The sequence below is a fragment of the Phycodurus eques genome, chromosome 11 (genome assembly GCF_024500275.1).
Source record: "Phycodurus eques isolate BA_2022a chromosome 11, UOR_Pequ_1.1, whole genome shotgun sequence".
NCBI lineage: Eukaryota > Metazoa > Chordata > Actinopteri > Syngnathiformes > Syngnathidae > Phycodurus > Phycodurus eques.
In genome coordinates, this window is record NC_084535.1 from 15,701,750 (window position 1) to 15,719,721 (window position 17,972).

At 40.4% G+C, this 17,972-nt stretch overlaps 1 protein-coding gene across 3 annotated transcripts; it reads left to right on the forward strand.

Moving 5' to 3' along the window:
• The first annotated feature begins 419 nt into the window (after window positions 1-419).
• On the forward strand, window positions 420-17,646 carry fbxo11a (F-box protein 11a). 3 transcript variants are annotated; one of them, XM_061689354.1, is made up of 22 exons: window positions 420-776; window positions 2,090-2,214; window positions 2,297-2,378; window positions 2,912-3,053; window positions 6,125-6,254; window positions 6,962-7,045; window positions 7,124-7,256; window positions 7,337-7,443; window positions 7,526-7,637; window positions 7,722-7,828; window positions 7,946-8,083; window positions 8,182-8,399; window positions 8,483-8,663; window positions 8,776-8,898; window positions 10,357-10,442; window positions 10,539-10,615; window positions 10,703-10,846; window positions 15,856-15,966; window positions 16,051-16,158; window positions 16,232-16,340; window positions 16,423-16,521; window positions 16,972-17,646. In XM_061689354.1, the coding sequence occupies exons 1-22, from the start codon at window positions 683-685 to the stop codon at window positions 17,099-17,101; spliced, it is 2,640 nt and encodes an 879-aa protein (XP_061545338.1). In that variant the 5' UTR covers window positions 420-682; the 3' UTR covers window positions 17,102-17,646. The 3 variants fall into 3 exon arrangements, 2 of the variants coding, with proteins under 2 accessions (XP_061545338.1, XP_061545337.1); XR_009769403.1 differs by having other exon boundaries at window positions 421-776; window positions 2,909-3,053; window positions 16,232-16,282; window positions 16,972-17,062; XM_061689353.1 differs by having other exon boundaries at window positions 421-776; window positions 2,909-3,053.
• Window positions 17,647-17,972: the final 326 nt, after the last annotated feature.

Consider the following 17,972-nt stretch of genomic DNA (forward strand, 5'->3'; position numbering starts at 1 on the left):
TCGGTACACCATAACAATCTAACAAGCAATTTTTTTTTAAAAAGGCATTAATGATAATAATGCTCAGTTTTAATGAAGGCATACTATTTAATTACATTTGGCTACATGATTACAGTGCAGTTCTACACTACTGAATAAGTACAACAATAATACACATGCTAAAACGACTTTCCCGACAGTCTTGAGCAATATTATCTCTGTAAAGGCTCAATACTTTGATTCGAGTTTTGTGCGGGAATCTCTTTAAATTGTGAAGGTTTGCCTAATTAAGTGTCCGGTGTAATAATCACATTGCCGTTGAGCAAGTCATCTTACCTCTAAACGGGAGCACCACTTGATCCTTCGTTTCAACTTGGATGTAGTTGGTGCAATCGTAATTGAATGTTTGGCCTGGATGTGAGAGGACCATGTGACGGGGAGAGGTTGTCCCATGTGATGCGACTGATTCCGGGCTGGCGGTGCTCGTCTGTTATGGCCCCTCCTGCCACAGTGGTTAGGCCGAGACGTAACACCAGCGCAGGGGTTTGGGAATAACACGATCACCGTGCGATTTTCCACTGGAGCCCACCGCGGAAGATGACAGAATTCACAATGCTCCTGGAAGACGAATAGCCGATGCGTTCGACGTCGCCTCTTCTGCTGTGAAGGCTTCGACATTTCTTCCCGATTAACAACACCCCAAATGAACTCCGTCAGAGCAAGTAACGTTAGCAGAAGACCAAGGCGAGTGTCGAGGCCGCGCCCGGTGCAGCCGGGGAGGAACCACCAGGAAAGAGGTAACCGCGATAATAGCCACGGTAGCGTTAGCGGTGCTGTCTCTCGTTTAATACTGATTTGGAAGTATATTTATTAATTGAAGGGGTATGTTCGTCACAATTGTTTCAGATCTACAGAATGTCGGTTGTTGATAAGACGACAGCTACCGTGTAGCAGGCGTATACGTCGGTTTGGGTTGTCAGGAAACGCCGAGGCTTTTGTGTTCCTAGCTCGCATTCGGGCCGCGCTTTGTTTTGCTGTATTTTTTGCTCTGCGTGGGCATGTATTTGACTTAAATTGTGTCGCTTAATGTTGAAAAAGTGTGTTTTCCCACCGACTAACGTTTGTTGTGATGGTGAAATGACGAGCTTGATGCGGGTGTTGCTTGATTCACGAGTGGCAAACGTAGGAAATGGTACACAAAGTGCTTGTCGTAGCATACTCAATGAACCCAGCCGTACCAGATGCTATTATTAGCATGTTTGGCTAACTAGTTGAGCCCAGGTGTTTTGTATGACACCTTTTATTGTCAACGTGGGAATATAACCCTGGGATTGTATGCTTTAACTACAATGGTTTGAATTTTATTTACAGTAACGTACATTGACTGTGTAATGTTGTGGAATACGTGCTGCGATTGTTAAACGTAAACATTAGCTGGTTATGCTCACAAGTCTTATATTGTTTACAGTTTACAAATACGTTTGATAGAGAACAAGAGGCCACCTTAGGTATCCATAGTAAGTTAGTAATTAGTTGCTAGTGGATATCATTAAACGTCATCTCTCAGCTAGACTGGTGTCATAATGTGAGCTCATAAAATATATTTAAGGACATTTATTGCCCATTAAACATTGTAACAAGGTTTTTTCAGGTTCGTCTTTGCAATTTCTAGCAGTTTTGACTGACCCCGATTGTTCCAGGTTTTGTCGTGGTTACTGGCCCAGTAGCCTAGGAGAGTCATCTTTGCAACCAGAGCAACAAGTAGACAAGGCTTTGCATCTCTAGCTAACAACCCATCATTGCTTAGTGTATAGCTCTGGATGAATGCTCCATTTAGGCTTGATTGAATCCCCTTCTTGATGGGATCTGTATTGGTTTCTGGAGCATACAGAGTAGGTAATTAAATCTTTTTGTTCCTGTGTTTTATTGTATTTATTTGTCCTGTTACTGTAAAATGATGGTGCACTTTGAGTCTTTGAGACAGGATTGATTTAATGCTGTAGCTTTACGCACGTTAAATATGGGTGCCACCTGTACTTAATGTCTCTCAAGATTATATGTACGTGTATCGTTCAGTAGTTTGATTAAGTTCTATTGCTACCATTACCAGATGAGGACGTTCCTGCAGATATGGTTGCAGAAGAATCTGGTCCAGGAGCTCAAAATAGTCCATACCAACTTAGAAGAAAGTCTCTCCCCAAGAGAACAGTGTGTCCGACAAAGACAAACATGGAGGTACAACCAAGAAAATTATTATGCATGGCCCATAAACACAGGTTTGTCTGCTAATGTTTCATTTAACTTGTTCTTCTCATAGGGTGCTTCCACTTCAACCACAGAAAACTTTGGACACCGACCAAAGCGACCTAGAGTTTCAGGCAAATGCCAAGATATACCATGTAACTATCCACATTTTTTGGGTGTACTGTATTACTTTATTGTCATTTGAATTAAAATGCACTTATTATATTACTGATTATCAACAAATTTGTTAATCTTTCCAAATATGTTCAGATGTGAAATAATAAAACATTCGTTGAAATATCTCCCAATTTAATACAGGTAATTCATCAAAACACAACAACATAAAGTTATGTAGTATTGAGCGAAATTAAAACAATTAGTGTTAAAAAAAGGAGAGATACATGTAAAAATGTAATAAACAATGTAGAATTTATGGAGTATTTTTGTTTTACAGCATAATGACATCTTTAACCATTTTCCATCTCCTTTACTCCTGCTAAAACTTGGTCAAAATTTCCAACAGTGATATACTGAACATTCTAAATCAAAACACCTGCAAGTAAAATGTCATTAATTCAGGATGAATTAATAAATTAACGCAATTTGACTTCTTGTAATCAAGTATTTTAATATTCATCCCACACACCTCTTTACGACTGCATTTGTTTCATTTTCCTCCTTTCAGCAGCTCCAGCAGAGCAGTATTTACAGGAGAAGCTTCCGGACGAGGTGGTGCTAAAGATCTTCTCATACCTACTGGAGCAGGACTTGTGCCGCTCCGCATGCGTGTGCAAGCGCTTCAGCGAGCTTGCAAACGACCCTATCCTCTGGTGAGTCTCTGGTGGGGTGTTACATCATTTAAATCACTTTTCACAAGGATCTTTTAACAGTGCATGTCTTCAGGAAATCTGGGGCCAGGTAGTTTTGAATAGTTTAGTTATATTTTAATAAAGTTCACACTTGTTTCTGTCGTGAATTCTTCTGTATGCCACACTAATGCTGTCACTATGACTTTGATACTATACTTGTATTAAGTACCTCCATACTGATACTGAAATTATACCATGGCAAATTGTAAAGCAGTGAAAGTGGAATCATACGTAGCAAAACATGGACCTTCAAATTCTTTATATTAATTTATTAAAAACAACATTAGGCCTTGGAGGATATTAAATAAAATATATATATTCCCTCTTGATAAAATATTTTTTAAAAATTGACATAGCAGTTCAGCTATTAAACTAATTGAAATTATTCTCACAGCTGCTGAGATTTGTAGCGTTCTTTAAAATGCAGATATTGGTTCACCAAATATTTCTGTAAAAAAAAAAAAGAAAAACAGATATGTTAAAACCAGCACACATTTCTGTTTATTATTCTGATACATGGAGTTGTACAAAATACACTCAGTAGAAAACTAAAAACTATGCTCTCAAGAGCAGAAAGGTTAATTGAGTCATTTGTGTAACGTGTACCTGCATTTAAATGTACTGTAGTCATGAGCAGGTTTATAGTCCTGTAAGACCTAAACTTAAGATCATTTATTATTTTCAGGCCCAGCTGTACTCTACCTAGTACGTATAGAATACAGTCCCCTCCAAAATTTTTGGAACGGAAAAAAATGTTTTTGTTGTATACTGAAGACATTTGGGTTTCAAATCAAAAGATGAATATGAGACAAAAGTTTAGAATTCCAGCTTTTACTTGATGGTATTTACATCTAGTTGTATTAAACAACTCAGGACAGAGCACCTTTTTTTTAATTATTTTTTTTATTTTATTTTATTTTTTATTTTTTTTAAGCCACCCACTTTTCAAGTGAGCAAAAGCATTGGAACAGACATTGTTAAATTAACTTAAACTGAATAACATTTATGATTGAAGACTCTAAATTGCCCGTAGGTGTGAATGTGAGTGCGAATGGTTGTTTGTTTCTATGTGCCCTGCGATTAGCTGGCACCCAGGTCAGGGCGTACCCCGCCTCCTGCCCGATGATAGCTGTGATAGGCTCCAGCACGCCAGTGACCCTAGTGAGGATAAGCGGTAAATAAAATGGATGGATGGATGAATAACATTTAATATTTGGTGCCATAACCTTTACTTGGAGTAACTGCATCAAGCCTGCAACCCATTGACTGCACCACACTGTTGCATTCTTCATTTGAAATGCTTTTCCAGGCCTTTACTGCAGCCTTGTTCAGTATTTGTTTGTTTCTCCCTTCAGTCGCCTCTTTAGGAGGTAAAATGCATGCTCTATTGGGTTAAGGTCCGGCGATTGACTTGGCCAGCCTAAGGCCTTCCACTTTTTCCCCCTGATGAAGTCTTTTGTTGTGTTGGCAGTGTGTTTTGGGTCGTTGTCTTGTTGCATGATGAAGTTTCTCCCAATTAGTTTGGATGCATTTTTCTGTACAATGCCAGACAAAATGGTTTTGTAGACCAGAATTAATTCTGCTGCTACCATCATGAGTTAGATCATCAATAAAGACTACTGAGTCCGTTCCAGAAGCAGCCATGCAAGCCCAAGCCATGACATTACCTCCACCATGCCTCACAGATAAGCTTGTGTGTTTTGGATCATAAGCCGATCCTTTCTTTCGCCATACTTTGGCCTTCCCATCACTTTGGTAGAGGTTAATCTTGGTCTCATCAATCCATAAAACTTTGTTCCAAAACCTTTGTGGCTCAGCTCTATACTTCTTTGCAAAGTCCAATCTGGCCTTCCAATTCTTTTTGCTGATGAGTGTTTTGTATCTTGTGGTATGGCCTGTATATTTCTTCTCTCGAAGTCTTCTTTGAACAGTGGACTGTGATACCTGCACCCTTGCCCTGTGGAGGTTGGCAGTGATATCACTGACTGTTGTCTTTGGGTGTTTCTTCACAGCTCTCACAATGTTTCTGTCATCAACTGCTGTCGATACCTTGGCCGACCTGTTCGATGTCTGTTGCTCAGTACACCAGTAGTTTCTTTCTTTTTCAGGACATTCCAAATTGTTGTATTCGCTATGCCCAATGTTTGTGCAATAGTTCTGATCGATTTTCCCTCTTTTGTCAGCTTCAAAATGGTTTGCTTTTCTCCCATAGACAGCTCTCTGGTCTTCATGTTTGCTTAACAGCAAATGCAGTTTTCACAGGTGAAACACAAAGCCAAAAACAAGTAGTCTAAAGGGCAAAACCTGAGCAACTACAAACACCCATCAGTCACATGTTCCAATACCTTTGCTCACTTAAAAAGTGGGTGGCTTCAAACAAAAGGTGCTCTGTCCTGAGTTGGTAATACATCTAGATGTAAATACCATGAAATAAAAACTGAAATTCTGACCTTTTGTCTCATATTAATTTTCAAATCTGAAACCCAAATGTCTTCAGTATTCAACAAAAACAAAGGAATTGACCTTGTCGTTCCAATACTTTTGGAGGAGACTATATAGATACTGTTTAGACACTGAATTTGCACATTCTTAACATCAGTCAATTATATCAATCGCGGTTATTTATATAAACTTAAACATAGTATGCATGACTATATGTGAGTACATTAGCTAACGCGGCACGTTGTGTTTGCCTGTCAGTGGAGTGTCACATTATGTTAGCATAAAGGTAGCAGACTTTTTATTATTTCATTCTTTGTTTCACGTGTCTTTAACAGTAAACTTCAACTGGGAAAACTAATGATAAATAAGCATCTTAAAGCAAAAACATTTTCCCTTTTATTTGGAGAAATTCTCACTATTTGCGAACTGCACACAGCACGTTCTGGGAGTTCAGAATTGTCATTCTTAAAAGTACCGATATTGAGAAGACGCGGTTTCATTGCATTTTTTGACGGCGAGGTACCGTGGTATACTGTGCAACCATATGCCACATATTGGATGGTTTTAAACAATTACGTATCTTGTTTCAGGAAAAGACTCTACATGGAGGTTTTTGAGTACACGCGACCCATGATGCACCCAGAGGCAGGGAAGTTCTACCAAATAAATCCAGAAGAATATGAGCAGCCAAATCCGTGGAAGGAAAGTTTTCAGCAGCTGGTATGGTATAATTTTATGAGCCTTCTAAATCTTCTTGTCTTTTTGTATTTTGACTGTTTTATTTTGTATTGTAGGTTCACTACTATGGTAGAACAATTTGATTTTGCAAATAGTGGATATACTGCATTCTTTAATTTCTTTTTTTTTTTTTGCCTTGGTGTCCATGGCCACATTAAGTACAATCACACAATCTGGATATTTATAAATTATAAAAGTTTTAACTGACACTGATAAGAAATGTCACCCCATTCATGTAGCTACAGTAAATGTTAGAATGCCTTTCACTGCGTTTTAGTGCAGTTCTACACCTCAGGAACGACACAGAACATAGTGTTAAATAAATGACAGATATCTTTTTTTTTACACCTCTACCTTGAAACATTTTGTCTTTGTCTTTCTTGTCTTCTGCGACAAGTCCTCTGTGTTTGGATGGCTAATGTCATGTGAAATGGCAACACCACAGGCCATAACTGTGACCTTCCATTTGCAGAGTGTGAGTGGGACACTCTGTGTTTAATTTGTTCCATTGGGCAACAAAAACCCTCACGGTTTCCATGAACAAACACATTTCTGAAATATTTTCATGATAGCTTCTCACCCACTCATCTTAATCTTAATACCGTCATACCTAGACAATGTCTTTGTTTTCTGAGTTCATAATGCCAAATATGTCTAATTTTGTCATTTGTGTGATGGTTTGTTTTCAGTATAAAGGTGCTCATGTTAAACCGGGTTTTGCAGAACACTTCTACAGCAATCCTGCGAGGTACAAAGGGAGAGATAACATGTTTGTAAGTGACTTCATGACATTTCTCATTCCGTGTCAGCATCGAGCAGTTCATCTGACTCGTTTTTTCCCCCCCCTCAAGTACTATGACACCATAGAGGATGCCCTCGGAGGGGGCCAGGAGCCCCACTTTGATGGCCTCATATTTGTTCACACTGGTATTTACACAGATGAATGGATCTACATTGAGTCGCCTATCACAATGATCGGCGCTGGTATGCGTGACTTACTTTTCACATGTCCTTTCTTGTTAATCAATCTCCATTCTAATTTCACCCTTCTGGTCTGTTGGTAGCTCCTGGAAAAGTGGCAGAGAAAGTCATCATTGAGAATACCAGAGACTCCACGTTTGTGTTCATGGAAGGCTCAGAAGATGCCTATGTCGGATACATGACCATAAGGGTGAGATTACATGTTTATTATTGTTATGTTCCCTGACGTCAAAGACAAGGTGATAATCTGGACTGTTGCGTGTTCACTGTAGTTTAATCCTGACGATAAATCCGCCCAGCATCATAATGCACACCATTGCTTGGAGATTACTGTCAACTGCAGCCCAATTATTGACCACTGCATCATACGTAGCACATGCACGGGTAATGAAATCTTCTGCTATTTTGCTCTATTTCAAGTGTTGTCCGTACATTACGTTGGTGTCAATGTTTATTCTGCCATTTCAGTGGGTTCGGCTGTGTGTGTTAGTGGCCAGGGTGCATGTCCCACAATCAAGCACTGCAACATAAGTGACTGTGAAAATGTTGGGCTATATATCACCGACCATGCACAGGTACTATGCCCCTTTATTCTTATTCGTCAGCTAAAGATCTTTGTCCAGGAAGACAAGCACTGTTTGGAATAAGTTTGAGAATGAGCTGAATTCTCAGAAAACCATTTGTTTTTCCAGGGAATATACGAGGACAATGAGATCTCAAACAATGCTCTGGCTGGTATCTGGGTGAAAAACCACGGCAACCCAATCATCAGACGGAATCACATTCACCACGGCAGAGATGTCGGTATTTTTACATTCGACCACGGCATGGTAAGTCGCACATTTTCAAACAGCAGATCCCAGTAAGCAGTGTTTTCATCCCATTACAACATTGTGGTTGTACTTACATTTTTGTGGTCTGTTTCCAGGGTTACTTTGAGAGCTGCAACATCCATAGGAACCGCATCGCCGGGTTTGAGGTGAAGGCATATGCCAACCCGACAGTAGTCCGCTGTGAGATCCATCATGGCCAAACCGGGGGCATCTACGTGCATGAAAAGGGCCGTGGACAGTTCATTGAAAATAAGATCTATGCAAATAACTTTGCTGGTGTGTGGATCACCTCTAACAGTGACCCCACAATACGGTCAGTATGGCTGCCTCACTGTCAAAAATTTCTATATATCTACTAGTGTATTAAATGCTGAAATATGTTGTGTTTTAATACAGGGGAAATGCTATATTTAATGGCAACCAAGGTGGAGTGTATATTTTTGGTGATGGCCGAGGTCTCATTGAAGGAAACGACATCTATGGCAATGCCTTGGCTGGGATACAGATCAGGACAAATAGCTGCCCTATTGTCAGACACAACAAGATCCACGACGGCCAACATGGTGGCATTTATGTGGTAAGTTATAGATTTAGACTAAATCCATCAAGTTTGAACATTTATCTTTTAAACATACATGTGATTTTAATGGGGCAAATGTTTTGTGTGTGCGTGTGTGTCTGTCACACAGCACGAGAAAGGACAAGGTGTCATCGAGGAGAACGAGGTGTACAGCAACACGCTGGCTGGAGTGTGGGTCACAACGGGCAGCACGCCGGTACTGCGGAGGAACAGGATACACAGCGGCAAGCAGGTATGATTACAACCCACTTACACAGGGTTTCCGGAGGGTCTTGAGAATTCTTAGATTCGAAAATAAAAATGTAAGGCCTTAAAGTCTCAAATTCACTGAATATTGTTTTAAATAATTTTTAATTGGTCTGTAATTGTCTTACATTCATTTAGTGTATCTCAAATAAAACTCTTCCACAACATACTTCAATGTTTTACAACTATACAAGCTCAACAAGCAATGTGCCCAACAAAGCAACCAATTAGCTGTCACTTTTACTGTCCTCTCCCGATATGACACTTCCGATTTTCGGGGTTGCCGTTTATTTGGATTGAAAGCGTAAATATGCTCTTCACCGCCATTTTTCACCAGACACCTAGACAATTGCATCAGACACGTCACTCACGTCATCTGCGAAGAGAGCACCACTCTGATACAAATGGGACTGAGAAGAGAATAGAGGGATGGTGGTGGTACAAGAAATAAGGATTTAGTAAAACAAGAAATACTACAATCTCTGCTGTTTTAACAGAAAACTATAAAGGACTGCTTCATATAAGATTTGCCTTGACAACTTCCCTGTCCAGCATCGATGGAATACCGACATCACATAGAAAGGTCAAAGTGAAAAATATAAACAAGCTGATACAATAAATACAGATACTGCTATTCTCAATACTACTGCAAATGCAAATGGCACATGGCTCATTTAAAGGGACAAGCCTGTCCTGGATTTGCAACCTCATACAGACATTTTCTTTTTCCGTTTATTCAGCCATGTGAAGGTATAGACTGAATACTTTTATTCAATTTGAATTTTATTTTCTGCCCACATTTTTGTAGTTTTGATGTCATGTTATATAGGTCTTAAATTTGAGTTTGTGAATCTGGGTGAAACCTTGGACCAGAAATTAAATCTTAATATGCAGTGACACCTCAGAGATAAACGTAATCAAATGTTTTTAATTTAAAGGTCCCATATTTTGGCTATTTAGCCCTCCATAGCGTGACTCTCTAATTTGGACTTAGTATAAAAGTGTACATTTCATTTAAATAAAAAACACCTTGGGGTTGTCATACTAGTGTCCAGCAAAGCCCCCTCTGACATCTACTTCTGTTTGACCCAGTTTTGTATATGCTTTGTTCTATTTGGAAAAGACCAACCCTTTTCCTCTGATTGGTTGCCTCCGTGTACCAACCCTCACTACCTGTGAGGGCACATGTTTATGTTGACAACGTTGGCTCAGGAGCAGATAGGTTGGTGGAGATCTTTGCTAATGAATTCGATAAGCTTGAGAAATTCAGCAGAAAAACATCTGTAACTCAGGAATGTGTGGACGATTTTAATTCATATTTCACTTTTACTAAGGCACGATAGAACCAATATAACATCGTAAGTACTAGAAAAAGTTGGTTTGGTAAAATATGGGACCTTATCAGTCTTATCAGAATATTGAACATCTTCTTTCATTCTGTCAGGTCGGAGTCTACTTCTATGACAATGGCCATGGTGTTTTGGAAGACAATGACATTTACAATCACATGTATTCTGGAGTTCAAATAAGGTTTGTATGAAGATAAATGCCTTACCTTACTTTGGTTAATTCAGACTTCTGATATGAGTTCTTTAAGTGAGCATGTGTCCTAATTCACCCACTTAGAACTGGCAGCAATCCCAAAATCAGGCGGAACAAGATATGGGGAGGTCAAAATGGTGGCATTTTGGTTTACAACTCAGGTGAGATGTGGACTTCATCTCTTTGCATTTTATTTTTTTTTAAAGGTGTGATCCCAATTTCCTTAAAATTGAAACAATGTTTTGCAGGCCTGGGCTTTATCGAGGACAATGAAATATTTGACAATGCAATGGCAGGCGTGTGGATTAAGACAGACAGCAACCCCACCCTGCGAAGGAATAAAATACATGACGGGAGAGATGGTGGAATCTGCATATTTAATGGCGGAAGAGGTAACAATGTTGACCTGAATCACTGTTGGAGTATTGAATACAGTGAACCTCCACCTATTCACCTATTCTTTTTTTTTTTCCCAGTGGAATGTACCTCCCTATTTGCCCATAAACAACTTTTCAAGTGTTTCTTAGCTTTCTGTAACTCCCTAAGGTGGCACAAGATGTCATCTTGTGGCATGGCTAAAGTAATAATTTGTGTCAACGAATTATTGTCGTCATACTTCTCAACAACTGTGATGAAGAGCATTGTGTGTTGGAAAGAGCTAAGTGTAGCCTGTGTTAGTGGAAGTTAGTCTTTGCAGCATGTACATGTGCATCTCTAGTGCATTTTTTTTCTAAATCAAATAATCAGAATCATCTTTATATGCCAAGTATGTCCAAAAAACACACAAGGAATTTGTCTCCGGTAGTTGGAGCCGCTCTAGTACGACAACAGACAGTCAATTGACAGAGAACACTTTGGAGACATAAAGACATTGACAAAAAACAGTCACTGAGCAATAAAGGGTTAATAGTTATCTGGTAATGCCGGTACATTTTTTTTCTTTTTTTTGACAATTTTGCAAAAGATGCAGAGTCCGCAAGCACTTACAGCAGTTCGAATGACTAATATTGCAATAGTCCGGTGCAATGACCATTGTGCAAAGGGCGCCGAGACTTCAAGGCGTGTATGCAGTTTAAAGTGACGAGTAGCGCGATAATATGGGACAATGTTGATTGTGCAAATGTTGCAGATACTCCTCAATCAGTGTGCAAATGGAGCAGATGCTACTCTGGCATGAGCGGCCAGTATTGGTCAACAACAGATATGCAAATAGTGCAGCGTGGCGAGACTACTACAGTGAGTGCACGAGTAATATATAATTGGCCCCACAGAAATGTGACAACGAACTCAAGTCAAAAAATTGCCAGCATGTTGTAATGGAATTGTAGGTTAGGTGTTTAAGAAGTTGATCGCAAGAGGGAAGAAGCTGTTGGAATGTCTGCTAGTTCTAGTTTGCATTGATCGGTAGCGCCTACCTGAGGGAAGGAGCTGGAAGAGCCGGTGACCGGGATGTGGTGTTGTGGAGTCATTGTTTATGGCACATAAAAATTGTTTTAATACAATGTTAAACCTTGGGGGGGACTAGGGGGTTGTCACTCACTCATGTTTCTTTTGCGAGTCATAGCAGGGCTTGGTTCCTATTCCTCACTAATACCAGGGATTTGGTGTACAGGTACAGTGGGTACGGAAAGTATTCAGACCCCCTTAAATTTTCCACTCTTTGCTATATTGCAGCCATTTGCTAAAATAATTTAAGTAAAATTTTTTTCCTCATTAATGTACACATAGCACCCCATATTGACAGAAAACATTTTTATTGTTGAAATTTTTGCAGACTTATGAAATATCACACAGCCATAAGTATTCAGATCCTTTGGTCAGTATTTAGTAGAAGCACCCTTTTGAGCTAATACAGCCATGAGTCTGTTTGGGAATGATGCAAGTTTTTCAATTTAGGGATTTCATCATCTGTGGTCCATAATATCATCAAAAGGTTCAGAGAATCTGGAGAAATCACTGTATGTAAGCAGCAAGGCCGAAAACCAACATTGAATGCCCGTTACCTTCGATCTCTCAGGCGGCACTGGATCAAAAACCGACATTAATGTGTAAAGGATATCACCACATGGGCTCAGGAACACTTCAGAAAACCAATGTCAGTAAATGCAGTTCGACGCTACAGCCGTAAGTGCAACTTGAAACTCTACTATGCAAAGCAAAAGCCATTTATCAACAACACCCAGAAACGCCGCCGGCTTTTCTGGGTCCAAGCTCATCTAAGATGGACTGATGCAAATTGGAAAAGTGTTCTGTGGTCCGACGAGTCCACATTTCAAATTGTTTTTGGAAATTGCGGACGTCGTGTCCTCCGGGCCAAAGAGGAAAAGAACCATCCGGACTGTTACGGACGCATAGTTCAAAAGCCAGCATCTGGGATGGTATGGGGCTGTGTTAGTGCCAATGGCATGGGTAACTTACACATCTGTGAAGGCACCATTAATGCTGAAAGGTACATACAGGTTTTGGAGAAACATATGCTGCCTTCCAAGCAACGTCTTTTTCATGGACGCCCCTGCTTATTTCAGCAAGACAATGCCAAACCACATTCTGCACGTGTTACAACAGCGTCGCTTCATAGTAAAAGAGTGCGGGTACCAGACTGGCCTGCCTGCAGTCCAGACCTGTCTCCCATTGAAAATGTGTGGCGCATTATCAGAATCATCTTTATTTGCCAAGTATGTCCAAAACACACAAGGAATTTGTCTCCGGTAGTTGGAGCCGCTCTAGTACAACAGACAGTCAATTTACAGAACACTTTGGAGACATAAAGACATTGACTTTGGAGACATAAAGACATTGACAAAAAAGACATTGACAAAAAACAATTGTGCAAAAAGATGCAGAGCGTAAAATACGACAACGGAGACCCTGGTCTGTTGAACAGCTGAAGCTTTACATCAAGCAAGAATGGGAAAGAATTCCACCTACAAAGCTTCAACAATTAGTGTCCCCAGTTCCCAAACGTTTATTGAATGTTGTTAAAAGAAAAGTTGATGTAACACAGTGGTAAACATAACCCTGTCCCAGCTTTTTTGGAACGTGTTGCAGCTATAAAATTCTAAGTTAATGATTATTTGCTGAAAACAATGAAGTTTATCAGTTTGAACATTAAATATCTTGTCTTTGTAGTGTATTCAATTAAATATAGGTCAAACATGATTTGCAAATCATTGTATTGTTTTTATATACCGTGTTTTCACGACCATAAGGTGCACTTAAAAGTCTCCAAAATGGATGGGGCGCCTTATGTGTGCACAGAGTTCTGTAAATGTTGTTGTGTGACTTCGATGAGCGCTCCACTTGACTGACTGGGAGCATTTCCTGCCGACACGCTGCTGATATAGAGGAAAGGCGGACGTGACTGAGGACGGCATGCGGATGTTAATGGTGGAAGGGTGCGCGTGAAAGAGGACGCTAAACGTACGCCCCCAGTAGGTATATAGTGCCAGTATGAGCATCGGTTTGGCTAAGGACCCCCGAAAATGGCACCTACGAAGAGACACACTTAGGAAGCACAGTTTAAACTGCAAGCTATCAGTTACGCGGAGGAACATGGGAATCGAGCAGCCGCGAGAGAATTCAAGATCAACGAATCCATGGTTCGCAGGTGGATGCCTGGGCTAAGGTATCTGCTTTGACTGTTGTCCGAGCTTTCCCGAAAGCATTGCTGAACAGCCCCCCGGCAACGAGACTGACTCCGACGAGTATGAGAGGGAACCTGGCATGTTTGATGACGAAATTGCCCAGCTGTTCATTTCGGATACAGAAAATGAGGACTTTGATGGATTTGTGGATGAGGATTGATCAAAAAATAACGTGAGGACATTGTTAAATACTTCAATAAAGTACAACCGAATTCAGTTTTGCTCCCGCTGCCTTTTTAAAAACATACGCTAGCATGTTTAACGTGCATGCATGCTACCGTATGTGTTAAGCTAGCGTATGTTTTACAATACCTGCGCCCAATAATACAGTGTGCCTTATGTGTTAAATACAGAAATAGACACTGTAACTGAGACTGCGCCTTTTAATACGGTGCACCTTATGGTCGTGAAAATACGGTATGTTTAACACAACGTCCCAACTTCATTGGAATTGGGGTTGTATTTCTCACCATCTTGGAGTCCTTTGGGTGTTTTATTTTTTTTAATAATAGCAAACTCCATGTGGTCTTAATTGTCTTGCACTGAGGAGAGGCTTCCATCGGGCCACTCTGCCATAAAGCCCCGATTGGTGGAGGGCTGCAGTGATGGTTGACTTTCTAGAACCTTCTCCCTTCCCCCGACTGCATCTCTGGAGCTCAGCCACAGTGATCTTTGGGTTCTTCTTTACCGCTCTCACCAAGGCTCTTCTCCCCAATTGCTCAGTTTGGCCGGACGGCCAACTCAACGAAGGGTTCTGGTCGTCCCAAACGTCTTCCATTAGGGAAGCAAGGATTATGGAGGCCACTGTGCTCTTAGGAATCTTTTTTTGTAACCTTGGCCAGATCTGTGCCTTGCCACAATTCTGTCTCTGAGCTCTTCAGGCAGTTCCTTTGACGTCCTGATTCTCATTTGCGCTGACATGCACTGTGAGCTGTAAGGTCTTATATAGACAGGTGTGTGGCTATCTTAATCAAGTCCAATCAGTATAATCAAACAGCTGGACTTCAATGAAGGTGTAGAACCATCTCAAGGATGATCAGAAGAAATGGACAGTACCCGAGTTAAATATGAGTGTCACAGCAAAGGGTCTGAATACTTATGGCTGTGTGAAATTTCAGTTTTTCTTTTTTAATCTGCAAAAATTTCAACAATTCTGTTTTTTTTTTCCTGTGTTATGGGGTGCTGTGTGTACATTGAGGGAAAAAAATGAACTTAAATGATTTAAGCATATAGCTGCAATATAACAAAGAGTGAAAAATTTAAGGGGGTCTAAATACTTTCCGTACCCACTGTATATCGATATGCACGTGAAGAGTGATATTTTAATGGTGTACATTCAAGGGATGTCAGATTTGTATCAATTAAGTTATGTAGTCACTGGATTGTGGCGTAATGGATGCATAGTCTCAGTCAGAAAAGCAGGAAGATGTTTGATGCCTTACTGCAGCTTCCAAATCTTGTGAGCTGCTTTCAGCTGCTGCCCTGTCAATAGGCTACTCTCATTTATTGATATGCTCATATCTCGCTGAAAACAAGTGGAGGACTGGAGTTATGAGAGTAACTTCTGTTGCAGATAGCTTGTGCATGTTAGTTGTTGCCAATACATTCTTTACTTCTGGACACAAGAGAGCTATTGTTTGTCATCTAAGTCAAATATAATTATTGCAATTGATTTTCTAAGTAGAAAGATAATTGTGGTATAACGCCTGCTTTCTTTGGTATTTAATGTAAATTGACATTTGTCTTTCTTCCATCAGGCTTGCTTGAGGAAAATGACATCTTCAGAAATGCCCAAGCAGGTGTCCTCATCAGCACCAACAGTCACCCCGTCTTGAGGAAAAATAGAATATTTGATGGCTTTGCTGCAGGTCAGTCCATTTGAAATTCAGGATTCGGTGTCATTACAGTGTTACGAAATGCAATGTGTATCAGATCGTGTTTGTCTTCACCAGGTATCGAGATCACCAATCACGCCACAGCAACTTTAGAGGGCAATCAGATTTTCAATAATCGCTTCGGAGGGCTTTTTCTCGCATCTGGTGTCAACGTTACAATGAAAGGTACGAGCTTTGACTGACACGTTTGCATAACCAACTATGATCAATGACAACTGGAATCTTTCTCATCCCGCAGATAACAAAATAATGAACAATCAAGATGCCATTGAAAAGGCTGTGAGCAGAGGTCAGTGCCTGTACAAGATTTCAAGTTACACCAGCTATCCAATGCACGATTTTTACAGGTAATCGTGTCAGAGAACCAGATGACAATGTCACAGCTGGTTTTGTTTTGACTTTTCACGGCTCCCATTTGGCTCGCCGCAGGTGCCACACCTGTAACACAACAGACCGCAACGCCATCTGTGTGAACTGCATCAAGAAGTGCCACCAGGGACATGAAGTGGAGTTCATCAGACACGATAGGTCAGTGTACCAAACACAATTTCTTGCCCTGAAACATGATTGAGATACATACACCATTTTGTATTAAATAAGATGCTGTCAGCCATATTAAGTGGTACCTTGACTTATGAACTTGCAAGCTTTTCAAGTTATGAACCATCGCTTCATCACCGATGCACTGTCAGCCATTTATTGAACCGTACAGTCAAACACACAAATACAAAATGAGAAGACTAGCAAAGAGTTACAGTAAACAGAGTTGACGCCCAGCAACAACTTTTTTGGTGGGGTTGGATCAGTTCGTTTAATTTTACTTTTATTTTAAAAGATTAGTGACGGAAGTACTCAATCGCAAGTCAAGGTGCCACTCTATTTCTCCTTAGTGAGGTTGTCCAACACAGTTGACTAGTTAAATAATGCTTCCTTCCAGTCAACGTGATTGTCATAATTTTCCCATTTCGCCACCTGCAGGTTCTTCTGTGACTGTGGCGCAGGGACGCTGTCAAATCCTTGCACATTAGCCGGAGAGCCGACGCACGACACAGACACCCTCTACGACTCTGCGCCTCCTATAGAGTCCAATACGCTGCAGCACAACTGAGCCCCAAACCACAAGTCCAGTTGCGCCTCAGCAGTAATGGATGCTTGGGAACGCAGTAGAGGAAGAGGAAACCCCAATTTAAATAGAGACTCTCACAGAGCATTTAGAATGGAGAGAAAAAAAGAAAAAAAAAGACTAGGACATAAGATGCCTAGCCTTTCTGTCCTTTATTTTATAGAACAAGGCGACAATGGAAAAAGCTGTGGAGGAGGCTTGTGGGCATGTCAGGTTGCTGGATGACTGACAATGACAACCGGCGGAGTGGGGAAAAACCTATTGGCAAAAAGATAATGCAGTCATGTACAAACGTGGCAGAGACGCTGCATTCTGGTGGAGTTAAATGCCACAATGCTTCCATTGCTGGGTGACCGAGCGCTCATATATGATATGTATGAGAATATCTGAATTAGCACTTCTGCACCCCAACACCCAACTCAACTGTTCATTTGATTTTAATGCTTTTTGTGCAGTTTTGTATTTTCATGCAAACAAATCTTACTGTACTTGAATGTCTTTATTTTATTAAATGTTTTTTTTTAATTATACCCCAGAATTCCAGTAATTATACTCATGTCGCAGTATCTAACTTCTTTCTGTGAAAGAGATCTGAGAAATGAAAGGGAAACACTAAGCAGTTTCTCCTGCAACACCGGCTCATTTGCAAAACTGAAATGTACTTTCACAAGACTTGTATGACTTCACATCATAAATGCATGCATTTTTTCCTCCCAAGGAGTCTGTATTTGTAGGACTAACTAGATAAAACCAGTCTGCGCTCTTCTTTTGACCGATACATGGCTGTTTAATTTGATAACTATTGCAATGACTCTAGCGTCATTTACTTGACCAAAATCCTAATAATTCCACCTTG